The following is a 19411-nucleotide window of genomic DNA, read 5'->3' on the forward strand; positions in this document are numbered from 1 at the left end:
GAATGTGTCGACCTGGGTAAACAGGAAGCATGGCGAAGTAAACTTCCACCTGACACAGTTCCTGTCAGGTCACGGTTGCTTCAAGCAGTATTTACATCGGTTCGGCCACGCGCCGTCACCGTTCTGTCCTGTGTGTAGTGAAAGAGAGGAAACGCCGGAACATGTTGTTTTCGACTGCCCGAGGTTCAACATGGAACGAAGCGCGGCGGTGGCTGCTTTTGGACAGGATTTCAATGCAGACATGATTGTAAGCAAAATGATAGGCGATGCTAACCTTTGGAATCTGGTGGAAAAAATGGTGGTGGAGATAACATCTATCTTGCAGAGAAACTGGCGGGAAGAGCAGCGAAGCGAGAGGCAGAGAGCAGTGCCTGGCATCGGGTCGTCGGGGCGCTAACGAACCGGAAGTCAACCCCCAACCGGAATCGTTTGACCGACCTCGGCACTCGAGTCAGCCTGACGAAGAAAGAAGGCGAAGATCTCCCCTGCGATAGCCGCCGGTAGTCGGGGCACCATCAGTGCGGACGTCTCCCCAACCGGTACTGGTGACAACCTCCGACGCCGGGGGAAGTCAGGAGGAGAAGGAAGCGAGAAGGGATGAACGATGGAAGGAGAAAGAAAAGCGGAAGAAGGTGGAACGGCAGTCTGCTCAACATGCAAGAGCAAACCACTGGCAGACTGCGCAGAGTGCAAGAGCACAGAGCGGGAAAACGTCAAGAACGTAAGAGAAGTGCAGATGCACAGCCCCCCCCGACGAAGTCGCATCTAGTGGAATCCGGGGGGATCCAGGCTACCGCCGAAAGTGAGGACTAGGTTTTAGTGGATAGGCACGCAAGTGAATCCCACACAGTGCCAATAATTAACAGGCCAGGTTTTTGAAACTTTTTTGATACCCCACTATAATAAAAAAAAAAAAAAAAAAAAAAAAAAAAAAAAAAAAAAAAAAAAAAAAAAAAAAAAAAAAAAAAAAAAAAAACCCCTAAAAACATGCAAAAGTTTTCAGTCCATATCTCTGTGATTACACGTCCAATTAAAACTCTTTAAGCCGCATTCGAAAGGCAAAGAGTTATTTTTACTTCGTATGTATTTTTCCAAAAATATTTTTTTAACTTTGTGTACTAAATTTTTACTGAAAGTTGTGACAATTTACAAAAAACACACTGAAAAATCGTATCTAATTTCCTCAGCATTGGATTGACCAAAATTTTAAAACAAGATGTCATTAGAATCGTAATCTTATATTCTTTGAAGAGCACTCATGATTTTTTTGCGGAAAAGTCTGAAAAGTATTCAAAATTAATGAAACATTCAGTCAAGTCATCGTGCAAAAGTTTGGGTTCACCCCTCAGTATGGTATATTGTGCAAAAGTTAAGGTTCACCTGAACTTACTTAAATCTGTGAAATCTCAGACCAATCATGTACGCGCCATTATTTGCGCTCAAAAAAGCTTTAAACTATTGAAATCGGTTGAAAAATGGCTGAGATATTGTCAAAAATGATGCGCGTGCGGCTCAGGTGAACCCAAACTTTTGCACGATTTGCATCATACTGAGGGGTGATCCCAAACTTTTGCACGATGACTTGACTCACTGTTTCATTGATTTTGAATACTTACCAGATTTTCCGCCAAAATTTCGTGGGGTCTCTTCAAAGAATATAAGATTACGATTCTAATGACACTTTGATTTAAAATTTTGGTCGACCCATTGCTGAGGAAATTAGATATGACTTTTCAGTGTGTTTTTTGAAACATGTCACAACTTTAAGTAAAAATTGAGTATAAAAAATTCAAAAAATGTTTTTGGAAAAATACATACGAAGTAAAAATAACTCTTTGCCTTTCGAATGCGGCTTAAAGAGTTTCAATCAGACGTGTAATCACAGAGATATGGACAGAACACTTTTGTATGTTTTTGAGGGGGTGAACCCAAACTTTTGCACGGGAGTGTACGTCCCACAATTGTAACGATTAAATGTGCAGTCATACATATTTTAAAGATTAGAAATAGTAGCATAAAACGAGCTCACCAATTGATCCTTTATCCTTCACTGTGCAGCCACAATCCACTCTCAGCCTCACTCGTTTGCTCGGCTATATAAAAGCACTCAGAAAAAAAAGGCGCACGACCCGAAGAGGAAAAAAACTTGACTTTCTTGACGCACTGCCCAGCAGCAAGCGTCAAGGTCAAAGGATCAAAAAGAACTAACCGATCACGCCACTTTTTCACTTACTAGACCGACGCGCGACATGTTTGATCCTGCCTTCGTCGCTCGCCCCCGTAGGAGCAAGCGTCAAGGTCGATAGATCAAACAGAACTCTACTTTAACTCTACTACTCACACACTCTCCATTAGCCTGGGACACGATTAAATGAAAAATTTAGATTCTCGCTCCAGTCCACTTTTTGTATTGAATTTAGGTCCTTTACCAACTGTGCAAAATTTCAGCTCGATCGGAGAAACTATATTTTAGCTCCAGCCGTTAAAAATTTGTATGGGATTTACTATGAGAAAACTTACTTTTGCAAGGAAAAATCTCCAGAGGTCGCCCATTGACCTCTATAAAAATTCTGAATACAGATCTCGATAGGTATTTCTACGATGGACGACATTGCCGAAGACTGCAAAGCAATCCGATGCTCGTAAAAAAATTTATTAGGCATAGAATATACGGAAATTTTGCCAAATTTTGCTTTATTTGTTATTCCTTTACGTGTTAAACAACGTCGTCTTGCCAATACGTTTTCATTGAATAACTTTTTTCACAAGTGTCGGATTGTTTCGCGGTCTTCGGCAATATTCTTTATCGTAAAAATGCCTATAGAGGTCTGTGTTTAGATTTTTTATAGAGGTCAATGGGCGACCTCTAGCAATTTTTTATTTTGCAAAAGTAAGTTTTCCCATAGTAAATCCTATACAAACTTTGAACGGCTGGTGCTAAAATATAGTTTCTCCGATCGAGCTGAAATTTTGCACAGTTGGTGTGAGACCTAAATTTAATCCAAAAAGTTGACTGGAGCAAGAACTTAAAATTTGTCCCACACTAGTGTTCATGCTCGATTACGCGATGTATAGCGGGAATGCAGTGATATTCTTATTTTCACATGATTTGTCGTATGAATAGCATAGCATAGCATAGCATAGACTGCCTGTACATGTCAATGGTTGCTACTCCGTGATTGATCGGAACTGGTAAGAATTGCACTTCGATCCAAATGAATATGGGATGGGAGTTTCCGCATACTCTCGAAGTGCAATTTTAGCAGATCTCATATTATTGATCAATAACGGCGCCGGCCAAGTCCTTACAGTCAGTTGGGATGGGGAAGGAATGTTTGTTGAAGCTTTTTCCTGCAATTAAAAAATCTTTAGCTTTCGTTTCGTCCATAAGTTATAATTTTTTTAGAACTAAAAATTAATCAAAATCGAGATTTTTCTGGTCACCCTATTTTGAAAATGGTCACCCTAATCAAAAAATTCAAAAACACATGTATCCTTATTTAGGATAAGGAACAAAATAGCAAATTTTCACGGAATTTGGTGACCCACTAGATCGGTTTTTCATGGAATGGCTGTATATTAGGATGCGGCTTATTTTTCAAACGTTCTCAAAACCAAAAATTCGTGTGCTCTACTGAATTCAAATCACATTATAAGAGAAACCTCAAAATCTGAGCCAAAAATATCAACCTTTAGAGGTAACGCAAGCGTCTTGAAGGTGAATTTTTAAACTTTTAGCACAATTGTCTTCAAAATTATATATACGATTACTTTGTAGACCATCAAACTTGTCTAGAATCAAAACTTGTTTAAGTTAAACATACTTTTATCCAAACTTTTCCTCATTTTACTAAAAAACTCATTTTTGTTTGACCATAACTTCATAAATACTTAATAGATTTCGAATCTTTTTACATGTTTTTGGAGAAAATTTAATTTTTCTCAAACTGTTCATACAACACAATTTTCTAAAAAATGGTTTAGGCTTAGTTATTCAACAAAAACTACCCAAAAACATGTTTGTTTAATGAAAAAATCAAATTTATTTGGGTTATTTAAGTTTTTACGACAGAAATTGCATTTTTCTGTAAAACTTAAATTTACAAAGCATCTTGCTTTAATTACGAATTGAAAAGTGCATATAATTTTTAACATATGCAAACATATTTTTATTTCAAAATTATTTAAAAACTGTTGCAAAGTCCTTCTCAAAGGTTTAACAAATGAGAAAAACCCAGTTTCAGCTTTAAAGAAAATATTTATATGGCAAAAACTGGGAAAAACTGGCATTTTTCGTTAAAAAAAACATGTTTTTGTGCAGTTTTTGCTGAATAACTTGGTCAAGACATTTTTTTAGTGGCATGTGATGTATGAAAGGTTTGAAAACAATAATCCAATTGTTAATTGCTTTGAAAGCATGCAAAAAGATTGGGAATCGGTTGAGTAATCATAAAGTTATGGTCAAACAAACATGATTTTTTTAGTAAAATGAGGAAAAATTTGGAGTAAATTACTTTTAACTAAAACTTGTTTTATTTTAGACAATTTTTGTGTTCTACAAAGTTTTCATAAATTTAATTTTGAAGGTATTGATGCTAAAAGTTTAAAAATCGGTTGAAAAATAACAAAGTTATGTGTACTTTACTGAAAGTCATTGTTTATAATCACCTTCAAGACGCTTGCGCCAACTCAAAATGTTAATATTTTTGGCTCAGATTTTGAGGTTTCTCTTTTAATGTGATTTGAATTCAGTAGAGCACACGAATTTTTGGTTTTGAGAACTTTTGAAAAATAAGCCGCACTCTACTGTATATACAACCATTTTTTTCTAGCTTCCCTGGACATATTATTTCAAAAGAGCTGAAGGCTATTTCTCTCTATGTCCAATAGTTTCAAAAACACATATAAATTAAATAATGTAAGTAAAATCATGTATTTTTATCAATTTTGCCACACGAGGGGTGGTTCCATGGGCCAAGGGGTGGTCAATAAAAATGGGGCCTTCCGCATGTTTCAAGTTAATGTACAATTTATTTTTTTTTTTATCGGTGATGGTCGATTGGATCAGATTAGATGAAATGGTCAATCGTCAATGATGATTTGCTTAAGGTGAAGATGAATCGAAGCCAAAGTTCAAGTTTCCAAGAGCACGGATTTGGAGAACCAAACACCCGTTTGAGCTGAAAATCTGATCGATTGATCACCACCAGCTAGTGACCAATCGATTAAGTTTTCAGCTTAAACGGATGTTTGGTTCTCCAGATCCGTGTTCTTGAAAATTTGAACTTTGGCTTCGATTTATCTTCACCTTAATGTTCCCTTCTTCAAAAGTATAATTTCATGCATTTGTTGCTTCTTACTTTCCTCCATATGTCCTTTCAACGTTTGTCATAAATCCCATTTTTCCTTGAATGACGTGAGCGAATTTTTGGCTTTCATTTGCTCACCTGTTGTGACCCAATAGATGAATTCCTAAAATCTTGCCAGTTTTGTGCAGTGGAATAGCACAAAGATTTAGATATCGGTGGACATGGCCGGAAGTGTAATATATACACCGAATATTCCACCACTGAGATTTTCTGGTGCAATTTCAATTTATTTCTCATGTGAAAAGTGTATGAATCTAGTTTGTAAGAAGTCATAAGCTTCGATTCCACAGTGCGTGCAATGTACGAACATTCATGTAAGTTGCACAAATGATCGCGCGGATCATGTAATATGTGCACGAGCAACTAGTAACTATCTCTGGAATACTCCTTGGAGAAACCTGTAGAGAAATCCAAGCATGGCAGTGGCTGTTGAAGTTTAGCCTGTCGTCAGCCATTACTCCAAGGTGCTTTAAAGTTTCGTTGATCTTAAACTGCTGAACCACCTTGTAGTTGTTGACCAGCACCACCTCCGTTTGGTGATAAGCCAACTGCAGCTTGACTCCAGTCATCCACGTTTCAATAATGTCAAGCGATTTCGCCATCAGCATCTCCACCTCCCCGCAGTTTCACCATTTTTCGCAAAAACGACGTCATCTGCGAATCCGACGATCTCGACTCCAATATGCAGTGACAAGGTTAGGACTCCATCGTACATCGTATTCCAAAGTGTTGGACCAAGTATGGATTCCAGTGAAACTCCCGCCGTTACTTTCGTTAACATGTTTCCCTGGTTTGTGTCGTAAACCAGTACCCGGTTCTGAAAGAAGCTTCACAGAACTTTACACAGAAACTACGAAGTGGTCATCCATACTCATGCTCATAAACGCAACTGTGCATATGTAGACCTATTGACCTTTTAACAAAAGTTTTCAGATGATTCTTAGAATCTGAAAACATTTTCAAAATATTATTGGTGCAGAGAAATTGGAGTCACCCTTCAAATTGATAAATTGCGATTGCACAATCAATCAAATTTTCAATGTGAACCGTTATCTGGTTTTCTAGATATATGTTCTTCGAAATTTGAATTTTGAGAATTGTTCTATTGGGTCAAACAATATGAGCAACAGAGTGCAAAAAATCGATCACGTCTTGAAAGGGTTTAGTGACATAAAGACGAAACATTGGCGAATGTAAATTAGGCAGCATCAATTTATTACGTAACGCTGAAATTGCCTATTTTAGGACCCTTATCCTCCCTCCGTAACGCTTTTTGTATCTTTGGGATAATCTTTGAATTTAATTGGCATCACTGGAGAACCACGTCATATCACTGTCTTCCATCAGATATGTCCGGCATCGGTTGTTTTCCTTTATCTGACGAAAGATAATTACCCATAGTCTGGATCCCACCATCCAAAACAAGCAGAGATAAAAAAAAACTAAAGCAACTCATCCATACACTTGGGTTAGTACTACCCAACAGCTAGATTCTTGGAGTATCTCGTGGGAGGATTATTAGCAAATTTTGGCTAAGATTGCTTTCCATGGTTCACTGCGGAATTGTGTTCATTTTGAGCAGTGAAACAGCAGCGTAGGCGACAAGAGCAAAGTAACAAAAATGCTAAGCACATTTGCTAACTATCCGAAGCAAATACGGAGACACCAAGCGGAAACTGTATTGCGGCGCGTAGGAGCATTAAAATGAAACATAAGTAACAGTTAGGAAAATCAATTTTAGTCAACTTTGCATTTCAAAGCGGGAAGCCATCAATCAATTTTGGTTCAGATTGGGTATTTACAGTTTAAGGAGAGGGTGATTGGCGTTCACGGTGGTTGGTGGAGAATTGATGAAAAAGTGAAATTTGAGAACACTGAAGATAAGCGCACGAATGATATAGATGAGAAAAATGACATTCGGTACAAGAACATATTTTTAAATATCACAGTTTGTAACAAATTATCACTTTTTCTTAGAAACACAAAAAAGTTTTTCTTTAATCTAAAATTTCACTTCGTCGGCATCACATCTCGGGTGTGACAACATCAAAAAGAGCCGTACGTTATACTAACATCAATAAAAATCTGCAAATAGACTATCAACTGAGTTTAACGACCATTTTGCTAATTGATGGCAATACCATTCCTTTAGATTAACATAGATCATATTAAATTGAAACTACAACAAGATAACAAATTTGTTTCTGCAGTAATGATGAAGTGGACTACAAGTACCTTTCAAAGTCGAATAAAGTGTTCCGTTTCAACGTTACACAAAATAAAGATAAAAATAATGGGTTTATCTACCTATGTATGTGTAATGGGACAAATGAAAACTAAAAATAAACGCACTTTTATCCAGTATTTGACTCACTTCATGTTTCGTGCACCAAAAACCAGACAATTTTTAACATAGGCAGTAAAATCCTACCCCAGTCTATTCCGGTCAGGGCAGGTTTAACCTATCAAAAAACAACACGAAAACAGAACACACCATCCGATCGTCGTCATCATTCGCGGCTTTAGCCCTCCTCCTCAGTGCAATAAATCGCTCGATTGCAAACCAGAACGCCCCTCCATCAATCCAATCCATGCGCCGCCTGTTCAAAAAACCACATCGGTTGCGATCTGTTTGCATTTCAAAGGGGATTCTATTTTCGCATAACATGTATCAAGAGTGTTTCGATTGGAGAATTTAATCGGCACTCACTCCGTCAGTCTTGGAGTTTCTATCTCCACCAACCAGCGCCACCTTTGCCACCTGAACTGAACGTCATATTTGACCAGACTTACCCGCCACACGGAGAACCAGGGATACCATTGGCTCAGCTTTGCGTTAGTTTACTCGTAATGTATAATATACACTACTGTGTAAAAGTTTTGGGGCACCCAAAAAAAAACGTAAAACACGATACGTCGGGAAAAATAACAAACTAGCATTTTAATTCCCTATGGACTGCTAAGCCAACATTGTTTCAATAGCATAACCTCAGTCGAAGGAAGCTCATCAAAAAAAAACTTGATTCACATCTCTATGAATACACAGGTGGTTAGAACTCTTTATGGCTCATTCGAAAAGCATCACTTTGTTATATTATTTTTTGCTTTATTAATTTAACGTTACCATTTTTAAAACACTACATTGTAAAACCATGATAAACCATAATCAGTATTGAGTCGATCAAAATTAAAATCAAGTTGGCATTAGTACCCTAGCCCCACTCTTTGAAGTGCTCTGGAGCACTATTCAATGCTTCAAAAAATGTATAAGACTAGAAGGCATTGAACTTGATTTCTAGGTATTGAGAAATGTAGTTTCTTAAAAGTAGGTCTTAATAATCCCTAATTTTGCACGATACACCATACTGGAGCAATGACTTCTGACTTTTACACGATGCTTTGAATTCAGTCGAATAATTTTGAATAGTTTTCAAATTTTTGCAATCAAAATATTGGCAAATACTCTTCAAAAAGTAAAGCACTAGGGTACTTATGCCAAATTGATTTTAAATGTTGGTCGAACCTGCTGAGAAAATAAACGATGTTTTTAAAAGTGTAATATTTGAAAAATGTCACAACTTGAAGTCAAAATTAAGTAAGCAAAATTATGATGACCTAAAATTTATGTATATAAAAATTTTTTATGCTTTTTTTTCGGAGAGTCCCCAAACTTTTTCACAGGAGCGTATAAAGTGAGAATACCAGCGGTGGCGAGTAAGAAAGGAGAAAGATTCGAAAGCACAGAAATTAGCGTTGCTATTAAAGAGGGGGGTCTAGTGTCGAATTTATTTTTAGACCTGGCTATTTTCGAAGCGCAACACGTGTTTGCTGCTGTTTTTTCTTGTCTATTGGACTATCCTCACGTAGGTACAACGCCAGGGAGGAGATCATCTTCTCATGTAAAAGCTATACATCTGCTGCAGCATCGAAATGGAAAAACAGAACACTCGCTTGTAAGCGTTACAGTTGAAAATGGCTTATATTATGTTTCGAGTGTTGGAGGGTTCGGACTCAGAAATTTTTTTAGTATTTATTTTGTGTTTTCTATAAAGATTTGCTTCAAAATGACGAACTTAGCGTTTTACTCAAAACAAGTAAAGATTTTTCTATTGTTATGAACAAAACCTATTAAATACATTTTTTTTATTAAATTTTAAATGTTTTGGATATAAATGGATTCCTAGTTTTAATAAAGTTAACTAGCATATTTGATAACGATGTATCCAATGGTTCATTTGTTTTTTGTTTCCTTGGACGTTTTTCTATTATTTATTAAAAAAGAGCCTTCACTGACTTCTTCATATAAGGTGCTAAAACTTGAAAAATTAAAAGAAAATTATTTATTTTGTTACAAAATAAAGAATAAAGAATCGAATGGGCCCCGTATGAAAACTTGTTTCTATTATTATAAACGTTCCTTATAATAACGATATCGATGTAGTTTATATGAATGGGTTTTCTAGCAAAACGCTTATTGTACGTTACTGGACTATCACCTTCAAGAAGCTACAACCCTGATTTACTCTGGCGATCACAACTGAACGGAACGATGTACATCAGCAAGAGCATAGTGATCAAAACAAACATCAGCTATTGTTCACCGTCGTTTGGATGGTCGTGTATACGCCTACAATATCTAGCTGATGCTGACCATATCTCTAGTCTAATACCGAGAAGCTATCTGCGCCGTGATCGACCTAGAGAAGGAGAGATAAAGTACGGAGAATAGATGTATACGAGTCGATATCCGACAGCATCCGACGATGGAGAGGTAGTTCAATTTCATACGCCGACGGGAAAACTACAAACCGACCATGTAAAGTGTTTTAGTTCGTTAGTTTTATTCTAAAATTCAATAAAGTATGTCCAAGTAGTTTGTCCTTGTGGAAATAAATGTATATTGAATTGTGTGATTTTGATTTTGATGTAAGGAAACTCCAGGAAGGCATAGGCTTATTACCAAATCATCCCAGGAATCAGCGTCAAGTGGAAACAATAGTTTACTAAACGCTGCTGGACTTCACCTCTCCCCGTAAGCAGTATCAGCAAAACCCCATCGGTGTTGGAGCCGGAAAGAGAACTCCGAAGGAAGATAGGATCCGGATCACCAACACTTATTAAACATAAATTAATTGGTTTTCTCATAGTTCTTTAAAGGGTCCCAGGGGTTGCCACGAGGCTTCTATAGCAAGATTTTCAAATTACTCTATTGATATGGTGAGCACGTTACGAATCGTAACGCACTAAATATAAGCTCACTAACTTTTGAAAGCTTCCCTGCCGAAGTGTCAAAAATAGGATCCGGCTCCCTACTCTGAAACAAATGTATGAAAACGAAGCATATTTTTCCTGAAAAACCTTCAGCTAGAAATCATGAAATAAGTCGGCCGATATTATTGATTGTCGGTTGTGTATAGACTGTATGCTTTTTTTTAAAAGGTGGCAGCACCACATTTTCAGTAATATCAATTTTCTAGTATGAACAAAATGCCAGTTCTCTGCCGTCGCACACCACAGCAATTGGATATAAGGGTAGAAAAACTGCAAATTGAAATTTTAATCATTATATTTACTCCAGTTTTACAATTGGTCTCTATAAAAGAGAAATTAGTGACTCATCATACTGAAATTCAATGTCGCAGTCATTCATCCAGGGGTTACACGTGCAATCATATGAAACCTTGATCACCTTGTTACCATCTGTGGATGAGCATTTGAAGCTTCATTATGAAATTAACAGATAAGGGATCGTTCAAATATTATTCAACGCAATAGGGGCAGGGAGGGGATCTCCCGTAGTATTTCGGTCCATACAAAAGTTGAAAATTTCCCATACGAAAGCTGTTACGTGACAGAGGGTGGGGGTTCAAGATTGTCAAAATTTGCGTTACGTAATATTTGAATCATCCCCAACGATACCATCTGTCATTTTATTTATTTTTTAATAGCGCCTTTACCGTCAATCAAGAATTGCGAAAGATATTGATATAAAAGTTACTTAACGAATGCATCTCAAAATAAATTTGTCCCTGGTTTGCCGACAATACCAAACTTCTAGCATATAAATATCTTGGGTTAACAATTTTGAAAAAAAAAAAAAACTTAGCGAATACTTAAATTCCCAGTAAGATTGTCTACCACCAGATACCCCTTTTTTAATTTTTTTATTAGTATCATTCTAAACATTACCTACATTTCTTATATCTAGGTGTTCTGTGTTAGACAACATTATCATCCTTATTTGGTAAAACAAATTTAAGATTTTATTAACATTTTGTTAACAACATATTACATTTCATTTGCCGTAGCACAGTGGTACCCAACCTTTGGCCCCCTTCCAAGTTTAACTAACATTCCGTGGACCCCTGACTAAGGTCACGTGGAATTTTAACAGGAGTCTTTCAAACATTTTTCCAAAAGTTCGTTAAGAAACTTCAAAAAAGGGAACTTGTCAAAGTCCAACTAAATTCAGGTGTTGACAGCAATTCTCAAAAAAATCTTTCGACATAAATTTTTCAAAAATATTCCCAGAAGCATGATGAAGATATATTTGAGAAGCGTCCCAAAGGACCTTCACAAATATTTAAAATTTCTTTGGTCATACCCAAAAGTTCATTAGAACTATAAAGTTCTTACCAAGAAATTTTTCTTAAATAGGTAAGGAATCCACCAAACTACACAACTTTTCTAATGAGCTCCTTACAAAGGACGAACCAACCAAGGGTTGAAAGTCTCGTCCATAAAGACAATAATAATAATGAACTTCTGGAGGGAGAACTTATAAACGGAGGTTGGAATAAGATTTCGCAAGGCACTCTTCAAAAATCTCGTCGGATATCTTTAGAAAATCTTATAAAAAATCCTGTTTATTGATTCGAGAAAATCGCAAATTTAGTAGACAACAGTTCTTTCACGAAATTTTTCGAATCTTTTGAAAAACATGCCAGGTGAGAGATTCCTCTAATTTATTCATCAATCAGAAAACAACATTTATAAAAAATTGCTTCACGGCCCCCATGAGAAATCATCACGGCGCTTTACTTCTTAATCAGATTTTTCTCCACCAGATAGCCCTTGATCTGCTGTTCAACTTTGCTGAAAGCACCAACCTTCAAGCTCATTTGAGGCCAATTTGGACTCCGCGTGTCCACGTTTCCCGATACCTAGAAAAGGGATCAGGGGGATATCACACCCAAAGGTTAAAAGACCAACTAACCACAGTCACTTCAAAATTTATTTCAAATTTATTGATCTACTAGTCTCCAAATAGTGGCCATTTAAAAAATCAAGGTTCGTCTCGGGCTGTTAAGGGTTAAACTCCAGGCCTCATCTGATGTGCACCGATCGATACAGAAGTATGATATTTTCAATGCTCACTAGCGCCTCCTAAAGACAGAATATTAAACTAGGGACGTACCGATAAATCGAATCATTTTCAACAACTAGTTCCTTCTTCCTGCTCGCGACTTCTGAAATTGATATGTAGAACATAGACAATATAACTATAGGCATGTTCCCAACTTACGTTTAGTGCAAATGTAAACATTCTCGAAGCTTCTTTTATACAGCTTTATGTTGAGTTAATGCGCTGTATAAACGAACGAAAGCTTCTTTGCCATCCTTTAACCAACTAATCTGGCGAATCTACTCAACTATTTTTAAGCTTTGATGACAGCTATCATGCATACCGATCATTGCTTTATCTCGACTGTTATAGGACAAGTAGCTGTATAACGTCTTCAGAAGGCGCTTATTCAACCATTTCGCAATTGTTGAATAATGTTTATACAGCTTCGCTGTATTATCATCTAAATACTACTTTTAAGTTGTTTCACTGCTTCCGGAATTCAATTCATTAATAGCTGAAATAATTTTCCCAACGTTACACAATTAAGGTACCTGCCACCGATTGGGATAGAACTCATGATCTCAGTATCCAAAGGTTTAGACACTGACGGTGGTGCCACCACAGTGTAAACCGTTTTCTTCTACGCCAAAAATGGTTCATATAATATTGAAAAATGCTGTGAAAGGGAGTGAAACGCCAAACGCAATATTTACATCCAACAGGCTGTGTACATGAATAGCATGTTTTTGCAGCAGAAAATTCAATCTGTCAATGAAATATTTTCGATAAAAATACTTCTTCCGCACGTTATGAGTGGTCGCATGAAATGTGTGCTGAAGAAATACTCATTTAGAAGAATTATAGGACTATACGAGATATTCAGTAAGTACGATGATTCAAATTCCTGAATTGTGATAGATTAAGATATATGAAATATGGCTTAAACTTTTCCCTTCATCGGATTAGTGTTAAATTATTTTGTCTAAATAAAAGTTTTAAATGAGTACGATTTTTTTTTCAGTAAGATAATGAATTTCACCTATTTTGACAAATGAGCTCAATTTGCTATTGCTAGAGTGCAGCTTGAAATATAAATTTCTGGATGCTCACTTTCTCACACAATTCTTTTTTCTGGCTGATCAGCAAATTTAATTTTGCTGAAACTTCGCGGAAAATATCAATCTGTATCAATGTATCTTAATTATCCAAATATAGAACCTTCTTAAAATCCAATGTAAAACGTCATAGCAGCCAAGGGAATAATAAAATAAAGCTTACTCAGCTAAATCCATTATGTGGTTGAATTCCCAACTAATCAATGTTGTATTCAAAACCCTTATCATATTGCAAATATTTACTGAAAAAATGTCTAATTTTATATTTCTAAACCCTTAAAGTATCCAAATTCAATTATTTTTGAACATTTTTCCAGAATAGTCCCTTCCCGTGATGTATCATCCTGTTTTAATTCATTGAAATATATAAGTATGAATTATTTGAAATTTCTTTTCAACACAGTATATAAATACGTTCCAATTTTGCAAAGCTATCGTTTTTATTCTGGGGTCAATATGATCTTAGGGCACAGAAATTTTATTATTTTTGGCGTATACAGAAGGTTAGAACGGGATTTCCATGTACCATTTACTGAGAAGCTGTGTGTAAATCACCGGAGACGGAGAGATAAACGAAACGGATAGTAGATGAATAATTTATTTTACAATACCGTACAAAAGTTCGGGGTCGTCCCCTGAAAAACATACAAAAGTGTTTTGTCCATATCTCTGTGACAACACGTCTAGTTGAAACTCTCTATGGTTCATGTAATATTGGCTTCTATAATTATTCTCTCTTCGTAAATATATTACAAAAAAAACATTTTCAGACTTCATTTACTATATTTTTAATGAACGTTGAAATACTTTTCAAAATTTATACTGCAAAAATCATGGCTTTTTTGCTCAGCTTTGGAAAGACCAAAATTTTGAATTACAATCGTTATCTCCTGTAAAACCAATAAAACAGTCGTTCAAGTTATCGTACGTAATTTTGGGGTCACCTGCGAAGCATGTAGTTCATTTTTATTAATTGCTGTACTATTTTAAACAAATTTCTATAAGTGCTAGTGACCCGAAACTCTTGCTCCATACTGAAGGGCGACCCCCGATGCATGATGACTTGATTTTATTGATTAACATTGTTTTCAGTTTTTTGTCCCAAAATCGTGCAAGTGCTTAAAAAAAGAGATTGTGGTTTTATTATCGCAATAATTAATAATTTTAGTCGATACATGCACAGCTAAAAATATGTTGTAAATTTAAGTTTATTTTCATGCACATATATGGAGCATCAAAATAAACCTAAATTTCAACGACCAATCCATTATTTTTCAATCGAATTCACTTTAAATTTACACGATCATGTAATATTTAACCATTTTTAGTTGAAAAATTAAATTTACATGAAAAATTCAAATTTACATGATGCTGTAACAACACACAAATTTGATTTATTTTTACAGTAGACTTCACCTTACATCACATTGAAAATTAAATATTTTTTTCTGTGTGGTTGAGAAAATAGGTAGTTTTTTTTCCACAAAATAGAAAACATGGAAAACCTACGAAGTAGGAACAAGTCATTGCCCTTCGAATGAGCAGAACTACGTTTCAATTATACGTGTAATCACACAGATATGAATAGAACACGTTTTTAGGTGTAAATGCTTTATCCGCGATACAGCTTCTAAATTATCCAACCTGCAATATGGAAAATAAAACATTGATTCCGCGATCATAATACCATGCGTCCCCATTGTTATTCAACTCAGAGCGGTCGCACCAAGTACTGAGTACACGAAGTGTGCTTGCTGTGCTCAGCGGTGCTGCCGAAGACGTGACGCTGACCAATGCACGAGTTCACAAAATTGACGTTTGAGCGGTGTCAAATTCACCCGTTTCTATGGTCACGTAAATAACACGGCACCGCTCATACGTCAAATAGTGAACTCGTGCATTGGTCCATTGAGTTTATACTAACAATAAATGTTCCCTGATGTAAGCAATCACTCATTAACACAGGAAAGCCATTTTCAACTGTAACGCTTGAAAATTGAACCCACCCAAGCAGACCTAACACTCAACAATGGGATCTGAAACAGATTAAAATTGGAAAATTCTACGCTAGCCAAAGAGCACTAGTCCGGTGACTGGCCAGATAGAGGCAAGCGCTTTTTCCACCACCATCATCACTCCACAAAGCAGAGCTTACATCAATAAGTAGTTATTAATAAAGACACAAAGAGCATAAAAGTATCACATTTTATCTTATTCATAACAATCTTATCCTATTTAGTGCACATACAGGAAGCATGCCGGTGAGGAAAGCCTTCAACATACCTGTTTGAACTGTCGCATGCCGCCGTTGATTCGTAAGGAATCCGCCGCTATGCCAGCGATGCCGTCACCAGGTTCACGTAACTGCCGCAGCGAGGAGCTGGGGTGCGCACAGACATGCGCACACTGGCTACCACAGCAGATATGTGAGCTGGCTTCGGGCTGGGAGCTTTGGCGTATGATTCTGGACCCGGATGTGGGCGACGAAGTAATCAGCACTGGTGGAATAGTCGAGTGCTGAACCGCCAGTCGACTGTGGAGTGCACTTCGAACACTTTCTTTCGAAACCGAACGGGTTAGTTGTAGCGAAGACACCGGTGTAGTGGAGGCACGTCTATCACAATTTCGGCAGGCACGACATCTGTTGTACGGTACCAGCTGATATCCACTACCACCTGTTGCTGTCCCCCGACCATCGCACGAAGTCGAAACAGCAATCGCCGGTGTCTCGAGGCGGCAGTGCATTTCGATGTCGGGTACGGAGCGTGCGTTCTGTTGATCATCCTCTCCGTGGCCGCTCTCCTCCGAACCGCCCAAACCCGTTGCCGACAGTTGCGGGCTCGCTAGATATGTCGACGTTCTGTCTTGCCGTATGAGAATTGGCTTGTTTGTATTACTACTATTATTTCCGCCAGTGGCAGCGTTGGCACCGGGGGCCGGAATTGTCATCTGACTTGTCATACTCGTAGTTGACTGTTGATTTGTTGGTCCATTGAAAGAGCTATGCGATGCCATCCTAGATTTGCTAATGGTTGATATGATACTTGATCCCGTGGTTGTCGTTGTGCTGCTGCTATTATTTGCGGACATTAACAGTAATGAAGCGGTTTCATCGGAGCTGCCGTAACCGGAGTTGCTTGCTGGATCGGCTTCATTTTGGAGGGACATCGCTTCTACGCCACCGTTTTATGTTACCAATCGGATATTTACGCTTCTCGTCCCCACTGCTCACTATCCGCAAAGAGTTGCGTTTTATTTATCTGCGATGGAAAAAGAGAACGGGAAAAAAATACAGTGAGGTTGATTTACCCACAAGCCAATCAGGGTGGGAAAATGGTCGAATGCAATTGGAAAGGATTAAAATTGGACGCGGTTCGAGCCGATCGCTCTTAAAAATGAATAATCTATTCACTCCGGGAGGTTAATCCCAGTCCCAGTTCCAGTGATGCATGTGTGGATCAAGTGCCAATCCAAAAATGGATTTAAATTTACATTCGTGCACATATAGGGTATCTGGTACAAAGTTTTGCGGTATCATTCAATATGAGTGGATGCATTCATTTGATTTTGCGATATATGTCCCTAACGAATTCACCTGTACAAAAAACTTCGAAAAACATTTTGATTGCATCATTAATAGATTAACGTTTTTTATATGATTTTATATTCCAACTAGAATGAAATCTAGTTCTCAGCTTGGTATTCTATATTCACTGCTACAATCATTAGCTGAGATTTTTCTTGATTAAGGCGAAGTAGGCCGTCATTGAAATTTGTACGCGTCGTTGATGATTGTTGCTAATGCATCTCACGATTTCTAATCAAAGAAAATCAGCTGGTTTTGCACTGATACAGCTGAAAAAGTATCAGCATACTTTCTGCATGTTGGCGCGTACAGTGATACTTTTTCAAGTCAATTTGAACTATCAAGACTGAGTTTTATCATTTTGAAATGCAAGCTGAAAAGTCATCATTGCTGCCAAAACGAATGACGAATGACCTGTATTACATTCATTTGTTGTTTGGAAAGCACGAATATACTCAATTTTGAGTACAGTGCATGGGCTGGTTTTAGCGAGTCGTCGTTGGTGCGTCATCCCCGCATTCCCTGAGTTACCTTCTCAGGGGATCTGTTTTCAGATTCCTTCCTTGTAAAAAACAAAAAAAAAACAAATACAAAATAATCAAATATGGAGGGTTGGATCTCGGCTTCTAGTAATCTGATTAACTTGAAATTAACACCGCAGTTCAGAAATAAACTGTCTTTTACTTAGCAGGATTTTTTACAATATTTCAAACAGCGTGAGTAGATTACCTTTTCGAGGTGCGTTGCGGGGTAAGATCTACCATATAGTACTCTTGTTGTAGCTTTTCTTGTTAATACGGTTACGGTCGGAAGAATAAAACAGTAACAAGCCGCCATATATGTCTTGGATGATGAGGAGGTCGAAGTGTAAAAATGACTCAATCAACATCTGAGGCTGTTTTAATTTATAAACAATTTATTTTTGAGTTCAAGTGCTTATCTTTCAATATCTAGGATGTGAATGATTCCGAACCATTGGAATAACAGGCCTCGTGCTTTCTAAAATTAGCATCTTGATTCTGGAATAAGGTAAAAATACTTAATGTCTGATTTGATGAAACTTGTGAAACGATTTCCGAGCTTATGTTGATGTTTGGTCAAAATCAGTATCATTCAAAATACTTCTTAATCATTTCTCAATAGTTATGGAGTAGAACGACATGCACTAAATAAAGGACACGTGTATACCACAAAAGATCAAAGAAAACTAGTCGCAGTGTTTCATTCCGAACAGAAACAATAAAACCCAGTCTTCTTAATTATAGGAATTTATCCATTTTCCAAACAAGTTTAACACATTTTAAATACAATAGATTTCCCTAATAAAAATCTGCAAACTTGTTAGCCTTGCAAATTGTACAGTTTTGCAAAAGTGTATAATGATCGTATAATGTCTATTAGAAATTAACGCTTATTTAAAATTTTGTAATTTTCGTCAAACTTGAAGAGTTTGGATAACTGAAAAGTTTATGCATTAAAAACTGTTAATATCTATCCGAACAAATTTCGTGTTGTTTAAAGGTGTTGTGCAAATTCCAGGTTAATCAGAGCATAACAAGCAAAAATTCAAGCCTCCAACATTGGCATTTTTTTTATGGAAAAGTATCTAACGAGTAGTTTACTCTGTCCAATACTGTTCTTGGTTTAATTTTTCCTTACGTTTTTCTACAAATTTTTGGCATCGATGTCAATGTTTCTTAGTGTTAAGGTTTTATAGCGCTCAAAAAAATCGACTTCAACGACCAAATTTACCCGCAGTTAAAAATACTTGCGAGAAAATTGCCTAAGAAAACCGATTTGTTTTTCAAGCATTGAACTTTCAACCATCTTGGTGAAACTTAGAATATGAATAGACAATTCGTTAACCCGTTAACGTCCAAGGTATTTCACAATTGGAATTCAGTTCCGGTTTTGTTATTCATAGTTGTATTCCCAAAAATTAAACCTGATTTCACCAAAATAAATCAAGTCTATGGTGGGGATCCAAAGAAAT

General features: G+C 36.9%; 1 protein-coding gene across 1 annotated transcript in view; it reads right to left on the reverse strand.

Annotated features, from left to right (window-relative positions):
* Nucleotides 1-19411, reverse strand: part of LOC5568022 (small conductance calcium-activated potassium channel protein) — an 806025-nt gene that overhangs the window by 544202 nt on the left and 242412 nt on the right. Inside the window, exon 2 of the mRNA XM_021853723.1 lies at nt 16116-17092. Within this exon, the coding sequence (XP_021709415.1) occupies nt 16116-17000 (885 nt within the window). The 5' untranslated portion in view covers nt 17001-17092. The remainder of the gene's footprint in view (nt 1-16115; nt 17093-19411) is intronic.

The sequence above is a fragment of the Aedes aegypti genome, chromosome 3 (assembly GCF_002204515.2).
Source record: "Aedes aegypti strain LVP_AGWG chromosome 3, AaegL5.0 Primary Assembly, whole genome shotgun sequence".
NCBI classification, from domain to species: Eukaryota; Metazoa; Arthropoda; class Insecta; order Diptera; family Culicidae; genus Aedes; species Aedes aegypti.